The 13,557-nt window shown below is 41.5% G+C and overlaps 1 protein-coding gene and 1 pseudogene across 2 annotated transcripts in view; both read left to right on the forward strand.

Moving 5' to 3' along the window:
- Nucleotides 1-13,557, forward strand: part of IKZF3 (IKAROS family zinc finger 3) — a 110,891-nt gene that overhangs the window by 24,510 nt on the left and 72,824 nt on the right. For both annotated transcript variants that reach the window (XM_055102095.3, XM_055102096.3), the window contains exon 2: nt 11,885-11,938. In XM_055102095.3, the coding sequence (XP_054958070.1) occupies nt 11,885-11,938 (54 nt within the window). The remainder of the gene's footprint in view (nt 1-11,884; nt 11,939-13,557) is intronic.
- Nucleotides 3,825-5,520, forward strand: LOC129394489 (large ribosomal subunit protein eL39-like; annotated as a pseudogene).

The following is a 13,557-nucleotide window of genomic DNA, read 5'->3' on the forward strand; positions in this document are numbered from 1 at the left end:
CCCCCGTGTTCAAGCGATTTTCCTGTTATGAATGCTAAGGTAGTCAGAATCTCATTTTTCTCTTCGAAACTACACTCAGTTACTTCTGGTGTTATTTACAGTACACAAAGGACACTTTAAAAATATTGAGAGCTATTTAAATGTCAGAGGGTTTAAAATATTCAGGGGACCAAGACCTTTTGCCTTTAGTTCACCAAATCAAAAGCCATCTTTCTGTGTAGTGACTAAAAGATGTTCCCACATGAAGGTTGCTCATGTGAAAGCTTTGAGCTAGTTTTCGTTCTTTCTTTTTTTTTTCCCTCCGTTAAGAATCTTTTCAGCATGCAGTTGAAAGTTTCATAGTTAGCGTTTTTAAAAAACACTATCGAACTTACAGAAAAGTTGCAATACAGCACAAAAAAACTTTTTTTCTGCAAGTTTTGAAAGTAAGTTGCTGACACGGTGCTCTATCCCTCTCCTATGCTTTAGCGTATGTGTCCTGCCTTCACAATAAAATAATCAAAACCAGGAAATCAACATTACTACCATTCAATCCTCAGACCCCATTCAGGTTTCTCCAGTTGCTTCTGTGATGTTCTTTACCACAAGATATTTCGGTTCAGGATCACACATTGCTTTTCGTTGTCATGTCTCTTTCCTCTCCTTCAGTCTGGAACAGTTCTTCAGTCTTTCATGACCTTGAAACTTTTGAGGATTATAAGCCAGCTGCTTTGTAAACTATCCCTGCAAATTCGAGTTTGGTTGTTTCTTTATGGTTTGATTCATGTTTTGCATATTTGGCAGGAATATCACAGAAGTGATGCTATGTTCTACTCACTATCAGAAGGCACATAATTTTTGTTTGTCCCATTACTGATGATGACCACATGTAACTTTGCTCAGTTACAGTGATATCGAACAGGCTTTTCCATTATATAGGTGCTCTTTTCTTTCAACCTTGTAATTAATAAGTATTTTTGGAGAGAAGCACTTTGAAACTATATAAATATCCCATTTGTCACCACACTTTTAATTTATTCATTTATTAACATCAGAATGTTAATAATATACTCATGAATTTGTACATGAATAATGTACTTATGAATAATGTACTCAGAATGTACTCATGAATTTCTGTTTTTTTTTCCAATGAGTTATAGTCTAATACTATTATTATTTTATGCTCCTTTGTCCCAGATTTGGCCAATGGAAACCCCTTCAGGATGACTGCTCTATACTTTTAAGATATCCACTTCATTCTGTGAGCACTTCCTTGCTTTCTGGCACAGCAAAATGTTCCCGACTCATACTTTCAATTCTCATGCCTTAGCCACCCCAGTAGCTAGTACTACAGGCATGCGCCACCATGCCTGGCTAATTTTTGTATTTCTAGTAGAGATGGGGTTTCGCCATGTTGGCCAGTCTTGTCTCAAACACTTGAGGCTGAGGCGGGCCTCAAATGATCCACCTGCCTCAGCCTCCCAAAGTGTTGGGATTATAGGAGTGAGCCACTATGCCCATCTTGGAGTAAACCATTTCTTCAGGGAGCCTCGTTCCTTTAAATGGAGAATAATATTTAGAAGTTAATATCTAGACGCTATTGTAGTTTCACTGTTCCTAGGTGCTCTCAGTGAATGGGGAAAGGGACTGTATTTATGTATACCCATATACGCACATTTACATCTATATTTTATCTGTTTTTTTTTTTTGCTTTGTTGTCATCCAGGCTGGAGTACAGTGGCACCTTCATAGCTCACTGTAGCCTTGAACTTGTGAGTTCAAGTGATTCTCCTGCTTCAGCCTCCTGAGTAGCTAGGACTACAGGCACACTTCACCACACCTTTCTAATTTTAATATTTTTTTGTAGAGACAGGGTCTCACTATGTTGCCCAGGCTAGTCTTGAACTCCTGGTATCAAGCAATCCTCCTGCCTTGGCCTCCCAAAGTGCTGGGATTACAGGCATGAGTCACCTCGCCTGGCCTATCTTTTTATATATAGTAGAAGCCATGAGTTCATGCCAGTACATCCACTTCCAATACAGGACCACAGGCTTCCATATTTGTAACTCCCTTCTCTCACAGAAAAACCTGGCTCTCATTATCCTTATTATATTTACTTATTTGACCATTCCTCCACTATGTAATACAACCAGTCGCCCATTGGCACTTGGCATCTCCTACTCAGCACAGTTGCTCTGCTTGACTCATTTGGTTTTGATAATCCCATACTGTGGCCTCCACTCTGTGCGGACATTCTTCTCAACTGCTTGAGCTCTGACAGCCCCATGCAGGACTGCCCCTAAAATGTAGATGCCCTCTTCACCCCACTCGAGTTTTGGTACTTTGCACTGGACTACTCCTGGCATTGAAGTTCTCCTCATTCCATTTAGCCTCTAGTGGGGGCTGCCAGCCACTTCATTCCCTCTTCATTCCCCTCTTCATTCCCTCTCAGGCTCCAGCAGTCCAGGCCAGGCAGTCCTCCTCCCTGCATGTCCTCTTATACTGTTTGAGCTCTGACTTTTCATGCTGTCTGTCCCTCCATGTGGAAACTTGCCTTTTTTTTTTTTGTTCCAGACAGAATCTCTCTGTTGCCCAGGCTGGACTGCAGTGGCACTGTGTCATCTCACTGCAGCCTCGACTTCCAGGGCTCAAGTGATCCACCCACCTCAGCCTCCCCAGTGACTGGGACTACAGGCTCATGCCAACATGCCTGGCTAATTTTTGTATTTTTCGTAGAGATGGGGTTTCGCCATGTTGCCCAGGCTGGTCTTGAACTCCTGGGCTCAAGCAACCTGCCCACCTTGGCCTCCCAAAATGTTGGGACTACAGGCATGAGCCACCACACCTGGCCTGAAACCCTCCTTACCTCATTCACACTGCCTACCCTGCATGGACACACTCTTCATGCTGGCTGGTCTCCAGCAGCCCACCCTGGGCTACCCCTATTCATTGCATGGACATTTTTCTCATCCAGCTTGGATTTTGACATCCCATGCCAAGCTGCTCCTTTGCGTATTTTTAAACTATGTGTATTTCCCCTGCCTTTATGCTTTGTTGCTAACCTCTAATGGCTAACATATTAAAAGTTTTAAATTAGAATACAATGTGACTATAGTGACTGTATTTTTTAAACTAAAAATTGGAATGTGACCTGATTATAGACCATTTTAAATCAGTACTTTTCTAAATAGTTTTGAGTAAATGATCACAGTCAAAATAAAGAACAAAGGAGAGTTTTAATTTCTGTAATGGAGTAGTACCTCCTATTGAACCAACCTTTCCACGGATAAGAATGATAGATTCTGGACAAAATATAAAAAAAATTATCACCTGAAAGCACTGGAAAAATGACCAAAAGCAGCCTGTTTTATGGCCTTTTATACAAGGGCAGGCCCCATTTCAGCCTCAGAGTGGATAGAAAATCCACAGTTTTGACAAACCATAACAACCACAGCAACTGGGAAGTGAAGGAAGACATTCTGCAGTGGAGAAAGCCAGAGAGGGCTTTTTTGGATATAAATTATCTGGCTGATCCACTAATGTGTAGAGTTACACTCTAAATAGCCCAACTGAGGCTAAAATAACTAAACAGATTTATACTTCTGCAAAGGTGACTAACTCATCCCAGTTTCTTTGGGACTCTGAAAGTTCTGTGTTCTAGGAAACCCCTCAATCCAGGCATATTGGAACATTTGGTCACCCCAGCTGCTGCCCACAACAGGTGAGACGGAGTTTGAGTTTAAGCCAAGGCAAGTTAGTTGCAAGGTTTAAAAAGTAAAAAGTCTGGTCAGGCATTGTGGCTCAAGTCTGTAACCCTAGCACTTTGGGAGGCCAAGGCGGGAAGATTACCTTGAGGCCAGGAGTTTGAGACCAGCCTGGGCAACATGGCGAGACCCCCTCTCTACAGAAAATAGAAAAATTAGCTGGGCATGGTGACACCTACCTGTAGTCCCAGCTACTCGAGAGGCTAAGGTGGGAGGATCACCTGAGCCCAGGGAGGTCAAGGTTGCAGTGAGCTGTGATTGCACCTATAGTCCCGGCTACTCAGGAGGCAGAAGTGGGAGGATTGCTTGAGCCTGGGATGAAGAGGGCTCAAATCATACCACTGCACTCCAGCCTGGGCAACAGAGTCAGACCCTGTCTAAAAAAAATAAAAATAAAGGAAGAGTCCTCTCTTCCTTTCTCCGCCATCGTGGTGTGTGCTTGCCTCCACTTCTCACCATGTCTTCTCACAAGACTTTCAGGATTAAGTGATTTCTGGCCAAGAAACAAAAGGAAAATCTTCCCATTCCGCAGTGGATTTAGATGAAAACTGGTAATAAAATCAGGTACAACTCCAAAAGGAGACATTGGAAAAGAACCAAGCTGAGTCTGTAAGGAATTGCACATGAGATGGCACACATATTTATGCTGTCTCAAGGTCACAATCATGTTACCATATCAAGCTGAAAATGTCACCACTGTCTGGAGAGTTGAACATGTTTTATTGGGAATATATTTTTTCTCTCTGAATCTCTTATGAACGTGTTGGTTGACTGCATTCAGTAATAAATATATGAGACCTTTCATTTCAAAAAATACGAAAAAAAAAGAAGGAAAATTAAAACAAAAAGGACTGGGCATGGTGGCTCATGCCTATAATCCCAGCTCTTTGGGAAGCTAAGGCAAGAGGATTCCTTGAGGCCAGGAGTTCAAGACAAGCCTGGGCAACATAGTGAGACTCTTGTCACTACAAAAAACTTTAAGAGCCAGATGTGGTGGCACACACCTGTAGTCCTAGGTACTCAGTAGACTCAGGCAGGAGGACTGCTTGAGCCCAGGAGTTTAAGGTTACAGTGAGCTACGATCATGCCACTGCACTCAAGCCTGGGCCACAGAGCAAAATCCTCTCTCTTAAAAAAAAAGTAAAACAAAGATTCCTACATGCTTCAGAGGAACATATAGAATTCACAATTTATGGGCCGGGCGCGGTGGCTCACGCCTGTAATCCCAGCACTTTGGGAGGCCGAGGCGGGCGGATCACGAGGTCAGGAGATCGAGACCATCCTGGCTAACACGGTGAAACCCCGTCTCTACTAAAAATACAAAAAATTAGCCGGGCGTGGTAGTGGGCGCCTGTAGTCCCAGCTACTCGGGAGGCTGAGGCAGGAGAATGGTGTGAACCCGGGAGGCGGAGCTTGCAGTGAGCCGAGATCGCGCCACTGCACTCCAGCCTGGGCGACAGAGCGAGACTCCGTCTCAAAAAAAAAAAAAAAAAAAAAAAGAATTCACAATTTATGTAGTATATCATTCACAAGGTCCAGCATACAATCCAAAATTATGTGGTCATATGAAGAAGCAGGAAAATATGACCCATACTCAAGAGAAAAGGAAATCAATGGTAACTGACCTCAAGATGGCATACATAATGGAACTGGCAGACAAGAACTTGTATAAACTATAGTAATTACACTTCTGTAATTGAAGTTATAGAAGGAAAAGCATGGGAGAATGGAACAGAAAAAATATTTGAAAGCATTTAGAGAAAAATGAAAAGGATATAAAGGAAAATATGCTTTTAATAAACAAATAGAAAACCTCAGCAGAGAAATTAAAATGAACTAAATGGAAATTCTAGAACTAAAAATTACAATATCTGAAAAAGAAAACTCATTAGATAGGCTTAACAGCAAATTAAGATGACAGAAGAAAGAGTAAATGAACTTGAAGATATGAAAATAGAAATTATTCCTTCTGAATATCAGAGAAAAAAGCATTGTGGGGGGATAAAACAACAATGTCTCAGGGAACTGTGGGAAAATATGAAAAGATCTAACACACATATAATTGAACTTATAGAAGGAAAAGGGGAGGAGAATGGAACAGAAAAAATATTTGAAGAAGTAATGGCTGAAAATTTCTTAAGTTTGGTGAAAAACGTAACTGTACAGATTTAAGAAGTTCCATGAACCCAAGTGAGATATATGCAAATAAAATTACAGCTGGGAATATTATGGTCAAACTGCTGAAAGCCAAAAGTAAAGAGAAAAATCTTGAAAGCACTTAGAGAAAAGGAACACATTACCTATAGGAAAACAACAACACAAGATATCACTGACTTCTCATCAGAAACAATAGAAGACAGGCCGGGCGTGGTGGCTCACGCCTGTAATCCCAGCACTTTGGGAGGCTGAGGCGGGCAGTTTATGAGGTCAGAAGACCGAGACCATCCTGGCTAACAAGGTGAAACCCCGTCTCTACTAAAAAAAAAATACAAAAATTAGCCAGGCATGGTGGTGGGCTCCTGTAGTCCCAGCTACTCGGGAGGCTGAGGTGGGAGAATGGCGTGAACCTGGGAGGCAGAGCTTGCAGTGAGCCAAGATTGCACCACTGCACTTCAGCCTGGGCAACACAGTGAGACTCCGTCTCAAAAAAAAAAAAAGAAAAAGAAACAATAGAAGACAGAAGACAGTGGAATGCCATCTTAAAAGAGCTGGAAGGAAAAAAAAACTGGGCCAGGTGTGGTGGTTTATCCTCTAATCCCATTTTGGGAGGCTGAGGTGAGAGGATGGCTTGAGGCCAGGAGTTTGAGATCAGCCTTGGCAACAAAGCAAGACCCTGTCTCTAAAAAAAAAAAAAAAAATTTTAAGAAAAAAACCCTGTAAACTCAGAATTCTATATCTAGTAAAAATATCCTATAAGATTGAAGACAAAGTAAAGACATTTGCAAATAAATGAAAACAAGAAAAGTCCCTCAGATAATTGCACTATTAAAAATGCTAAAGTTCTTTAGACTGTAGGGACGTGATACCAGATCAGAACTCAAATCTTTATGAAAAAATGAAAAGCACCAGGCCAGGCACAGTGGCTCACACCTGTAATCCTAACACTTTGGGAGGCTGAAGTGGGAGGATCATTTGAGCCCAGGAGTTTGAGACCAACCTGGGCAACACAGGGAGACCCCCGTCCCTACAAAAAAAATTTTTTTAATTAGCCAGGCATGGTGGTGCTTCTGTAGTCCTAGTTACTTGGGAGGCTGAGGTGGGAGGATTGCTTGAGCCCAGGAGGTCGAGGCTGCAGTGAACCATGATTGTGCCACTGCACTCCAGCCTGGCAACACAGTGAGACCCTATCTCAAAAAAAGAAAAAAAAGGCACCAGAAATGTTAAATATGTGGGTAATTAGAAAGTATTATTTTTTCATCTTAATCTTTAAAATACAATATGACTATTCAAAGCAAGAATTAGCATTGTATGGTAAGGTTTAAAGTATATGCAGATGTGATACATATGACAACTATAGTATAAAGGTTGGAGGGTAGGAAATGGGCCTAAATGGTTGCAAGCTTTTTACATTTTATGTGAAGTGTATAATTTTAACTCTAAGAAGCCTGGAAAATTAAAGATATATTTTATAGTCCCTAGAACAGAGAGAAATAGACAAATCAACAGTCATATTTGGAGATTTTAATACTCCTTTTTCAGCAACTAAACAACTAGTCAAAAATTAGTATATCCATAGATCTGAATGACATTGTCAACTACCTTGATTTAATTAACATTTATTAAACAGTACACTTGAGAACTGCAGAATACCTAGAAGCAGTTTCTCCACTACTTATTGAATCTCCCCCTGTTTCTGCCCACCTGCCTCCACTCCCGCCTCCACCATGTCCATCAGGGTGACCCAGAAGTTCTACAGGGTGTCCACCTCTGGCCCCGGACCTTCAGCAGCCACTCCAACATGAGTAGGCCCGGTGCCTGCGTCAGTTCCTCGAGCTTCTCCCAAGTGGGCAGCAGCAGCAGTGTCCAGGGTGTCCTGGGTGCCAGCATGGGTCTGGGTGGAGGCTATGGCCGAGCTGGTGGTTATAGGAGGCATCACAGCCATCATGATCAACCAGAGCCTACTGAGCCCCCTTAAGCTGGAGGTGGACCCCAACATCCAGGCCGTGTGCACTCAGGAGAAGGAGCAGATCAAGACCCTCAACAAGTTTGCCCCCTTCATCACGGTTCCTGAAGCAGCAGAACAAGATGCTGGAGACCAAGTAGAGCCTCCTGCGGCAGCAGAAGACAGCTTGGAGCAGCATGGACAACATGTCCAAGAGCTACATCAACAAACCTCCGTGGCAGCTGGACACTCTAGGCCAGGAGAAGCTGAAACTCGAGGCAGATCTTGGCAACATGCAGGGGCTGGTGGAGGACTTCAAGAACAAGTACGAGAATGAGATCAGTAAGCATACAGAGATGGAGAATAAAATTGTCCTCATCAAGAAGGATGTGGATGAGGCATACATGAACAGGGTGGAGCTGGATGGAGTCTTACCTGGATGGCAAGCTTACAAGATCAGCTTCCTCAGGCAGCTGTATGAAGAGGAGATCCGGGAGCTCCAGTCCCAGATCTCGGACACATCTGTGGGGCTGTCCACGCACAACAGCTGCTCCCTGGACACGGACGGCATCATTGCTGAGGTCGAGGCCCAGTATGAGAAGATCGCCAACCGCAGCCAGGCCAAGGCTGACAGCATGCACCAGATCAAGTATGAGGAGCTGCAGACCCTGCCTGGGAAGCACAGGATGACCTGCGTTATACAAAGACGGAGATCTCCAAGATAAACTGGAACATCAGCCGGCTCCAGTCTGAGACAGAGGGCCTCAAAGGCCAGAGGGCTTCCCTGGAGGCTGCCATTGTGTATGTGTGGGGAGCGGTCCGTTAAGGATGCCAATGCCAGGGAGTCCAAGCTGGAGGCCGCCCTACAGTGGGCCAAGCAGGACGTGGCGCGTCAGCTGCTCAAGTACCAGGAGCTGATGACCATCAAGCTGGCCCTGGACATTGAGATCGCCACCTACAGGAAGTTGCTGGAGGGCAAGGAGAGCCAGCTGAAGTCTGGGATGCAGAGCATGAGTATCCATATGAAGATCACCAGGGGCTACTCAGGTGGGCTGAGCTCAGCCTACAGGGGCCTTACAAGCCCTGGCCTCAGCTATGGCTTGGGATCCAGCTTTGGCTCTGGCGGGGGCTCCAGCTCCTTTAGCTGTGCCTGCTTCTCTAGGGCTGTGGTTGTGAAGAAGATCAAGACGGCGATGGGAAGCTGGTGTCCCAGTCCTCTGATGTCCTGCCCAGGTGAAAGGCCATAGCAGCCCCTCCCAGCCTACCCCCTCCCATGGCTGCTCCAGAGCCTGTGGAGGAGGCCACTGTGCAAGGGAGTATAGGGAACAGGAGACCCACCTGAGGCTCAGCCCTAACCCTCAGCCCACCCATGGGGAGTTTACTGCCTGGGATACCCCCCTTTGTAGCCCATGCCTCCAGCTACAAAACAATTACATCATTTTTTTTTCCTCCAAAATAAAGCCTCAGCCAGATCTGCAAAGCAAAACAAAACAGACAAACAAAACCAACAAAAACCAGAACATACATATGTCTCAACTACACATGGCACATTCACCAAGAACACCAGTCTTAATACTTTTAAAAGGACTACAGTCACACAGACTGTGTTCTCTGACTGTAGTGCAATGGAATTTGACTTCAATAACAAGTTAGCTAAAGAATTCCCGAATTCCCCCAAATATCTGGAAATTAAACACTTATAAATAACCAGTGGATCACAGAAGACTCGAGGGAAATTAGAACTGAATTATAATCAAAACATCAGCATTTATGAGATGCAGCTAAAGCAATGCTTACAGGAAAACTTATAGCTTTAAATGTTTATAATTAGAAAAGAAGAAAGGAATAAAGTCAGTCACTAAAATTTCACCTTAAGAGGGCAGAAGCAGAGCAAGTTAAGCCCAAAGTAGAGGGAAGAAGCACTTTTGAACAAGTTCTAGTTTCACTGTGTTGAAACTAGATGTATGCCTCCTACCCTGTAACCCAGTAATTCCACACCTAGGTATTGACTCAAGAGACATGAAAGCATATGACCACAGAAATACTTGTGCAAGGATGATCATGCTCCAGTCTAATCATGAGAAAAACAAACACATCCCAGTTGAGGGACATTCTGCAAAATACCTGACCAGTACTCAAAACTCAAGATCATCAAAACAAGGAAAGTCTGAGAAACTGTCCCAACCAAGAGGAGCCTAAGGAGACAAGATGACTAAATGTAATGTGGGATCCTGGAAGGGATCCTGCAACAGAAAAAGGACATTAGATGAAAACTAAGGAAATCTGAATACTTAGATAGTAATAATGTATGAATATATGTTCATTAATTATAACAGATGTACCATACTAATATAAGATGTTAATAATAGGGGAAATTGGGTGTGGGGTATATGGGAACTCTCTGTGCTATCTTTGCAATTTTTCCATAAATTTAAAACTACTCTAAAATTTAAAAGTTTATTATTTTAAAAAGGAATATCATAGTAGTTTGACTTATAAATAGCCCAAACTGGAAACAGTCTAGGTGTCCATCAATAGGAGAATGGATAAACAAACTGGGATATTCATATGGAATACTACTTAGCAATAAAAAAGAATGAACTACTGATAAACACCACAGAATGGATGTATCTCAAAACATTATGTTGAGTGAAAGAAGCCTCGGGCAAAATAATTTATACCATATGTCTGTGTGATTCTGTTTTTATGAAGTTCTAAAATAGGCTAAACTAATCTATGGTGGAAAAAGTCAAAACAGTAGTTGTCTCTGGAGTATGTGGGTGGGAATTGACTAGGAAGAGATGTGAGGGAGCTTTTCTGGGATGATGGTAATGTTCTGTATCTTGATAGGGGTTTGCATTACATGAGGATATGCATTTTTAAAAACTCATTGAATGGTACACTTAAGATCCATGCATATCACTGTATGTAAAATTTACTTTTTAAAATCTTGTAAACATATTGAATTTTAGTTAATAATAATCATGCTGAAATGTTAGGACTGAGGTATACTGATATCTGCAACTTATTTTGCAATGCATTGAAAAAGCTGGATCGATGAATGGATTGAGAGATGAATGGGTGGAAACATATGTGAGAAAGCAAAAATAGCAAAATGTTAATTGTAGAATCCAGAGGGTGAGTAATGGATGTTCAACTGTGCAGTTCTTTTTTAAAAATTTTTTATTGATACATAATATTTTACATATTTATGGGGCACATGTGATAGTTTGTTACATGTATAGAATATATAATAATCAAGTCAGGGAATTTGGAATGTTTATCACCTTGAGTATTTATCATTTCTATGTGTTGGAAACAATTCAAGTCCTCTCTTCTAGCTATTTTGAAATATATAATACGTCGTTGTTAACTATAGTCACCCTACTCTGCTGTCAAACATTAGAGCTTATGCCTTCTGTGTAACTGTATGTTTTACCCATTAACTAACCTCTCTTCATCCCCCATTCCCACCCACACACCCTGTCTATCATTCTACTTTCCACCTCCATGAGATCAACGTGTTTACTGTCATATATGAATGAGAACATGTGATATTTGTCTTTCTGTGCCTGACTTATTTCACTTAACATAGTGACTTCCAGCTCCATCCATATTGCTGCAAATGACATGATTTTATTCTTTTTAATTGCTGAATAGTATTTCATTATATATATATGTACATATATATATATATACCACTTTGAACTCTTTTTTTCTATGTGTTCATAATAAAATATTGGGGGAAGAATAAAGAATATATGAAATTATTTCTAATGGGACCCACTTTTTGCATATTGTTCTTGGTGTAAGTAGATCTCTGGCAGAAAGTTCTTAGAGTAACATTGCTGCATCAATATTTTTTTTTCATGCTCCTTGAAAGGCTTTTAAGGAGAATATAGAGAAAGAGTAATCTTGCTCTGAAAGAGGAATTCTGCTGTTAAGTTTTCCGAAATGGTATCCCTTATTAAATTTGGAATGCTCAAACCTGTAGAAATGTACCCTAAGTAGCTAATATTTATAACCTCTTTCTTTTCAGATATACAAACAAATGCGGAACTGAAAAGCACTCAGGAGCAGTCTGTGCCCGCAGGTAACATCAGGTCTTTCCTCTCTGGAAATATACCTTTACTAAAAATACCAAAGAAAGAGGAATGTGCTTATTCTGGTTGCAGTAAAAATGCTATGGAAATGTGTGTGTGTTTTTTTTTAAATATGGTTGTCTGTTGCTGATGAAAAAATAACTCATCCATTTAGATCATGTAAGTTCTTTAGCATCTTAGGGCCAAACATACACTACCTAATGTTGATCACTGTTTGGTTGTTTGTTTGTTTTTTAATTTTTCAGCTCATTGCTCTGAAGACAGTTTTTGTTGAATAATATAGTAGCTTGTATTTGAATGACTTGCGATTTTTACTGTAGAACAGTGGTCTGCAAACTTTTTTGTAAAAGGCCAGATAGTAAATATTTAGACTTTGCAGGCCACATATGGTCTCTGTCACGTATTATTTTTTGTATTTCTTACAACCCTTAAAAAATGTAAAAACCATTCCTACCTCCTGGGCCCACACAGAAGCAGGCTATGGTCAGACTTGTACCTCAGGCCATAGTTTACTGATCCCTGCTCTAGAATAAACTATAAACATTTACAATAATTTATTTCCTGAAAATAACTTCTGTGTCCTCCATTGATTAACTCACTGTGTGAATCAAAGCTTACATTATATTACAAAATTTAATTTATCACTGAAATGCCTTTTTGTGTTACTGTAAGTTGTAATCACATCTTTCTTTCTTTCTTTTTTTTTTTTTGAGACGGAATTTCGCTCTTGTTGCCCAGGCTGAAGTACAATGGTGCGATCTCGGCTCACCACAACCTTAGCCTCCCGGGTTCAAGCCATTCTCCTGCCTCAGCCTCCTGAGTAGCTGAGATTACAAGCATGCGCCACCATGCCTGGTGTATTTTTAGTAGAGACGGGGTTTCACCACGTTGGTCAGGCTGGTCTCGAACTCCCAACCTCAGGTGATCCGCCCGCCTCGGCCTCCCAAAGTGCTGGGATTACAGGCATGAGCCACCGCACCCGGCCAATCACATCTTTTAACTGAATCTAAACCTCACATTAATTGTTTAGGTGTCCACTATATTTTAGTCATTTCAGGCTTGAGAAAAGTGAACCATTGTTTAGAATGGTATCTTAGAGTTCACAGAGTATACATCATAATATGCAGAAATTAGAAACTTCAGATATTCATAAATCAAACACTGAGTCCATGGTGACCACATTTTCAGGGGCTCTTAGTGATGGGTTTTGTGAAACGTGTTTCTCTTTCGCTCCCGCGTGTGTTTGGTCATGGCTCAGCTGAAAGGAGTGCCACTGCAGAGCTTCTAGTTACCTCCCTACTTCAGCCCAGCCTCAGTGCCACAGGATTCAGTGTCTTTGACTATTTTTTATATTAATGGGAACTCAGCAAATATTTTATTGAAGATTGGGAAGGAGTTAGATAAAAAGAGGGTAACTTTTCAGTTCATTTCTTCTGCTATCATCTTTTTGTTAAGCTACTACGCTTATATGTGAAAATAATTCCAGTTGCATTGTTCCTTTTTCTTCTAGTATTATCAATATTTATTATACATTTCTCTTAAACTTATTTTGTAACAAGTTTGCTGTTTGTTTAAGCATGTTTTTATTATGTCTGCTCCCTTTCACTTA

This window comes from Pan paniscus, chromosome 19 (assembly GCF_029289425.2).
Source record: "Pan paniscus chromosome 19, NHGRI_mPanPan1-v2.0_pri, whole genome shotgun sequence".
NCBI lineage: Eukaryota > Metazoa > Chordata > Mammalia > Primates > Hominidae > Pan > Pan paniscus.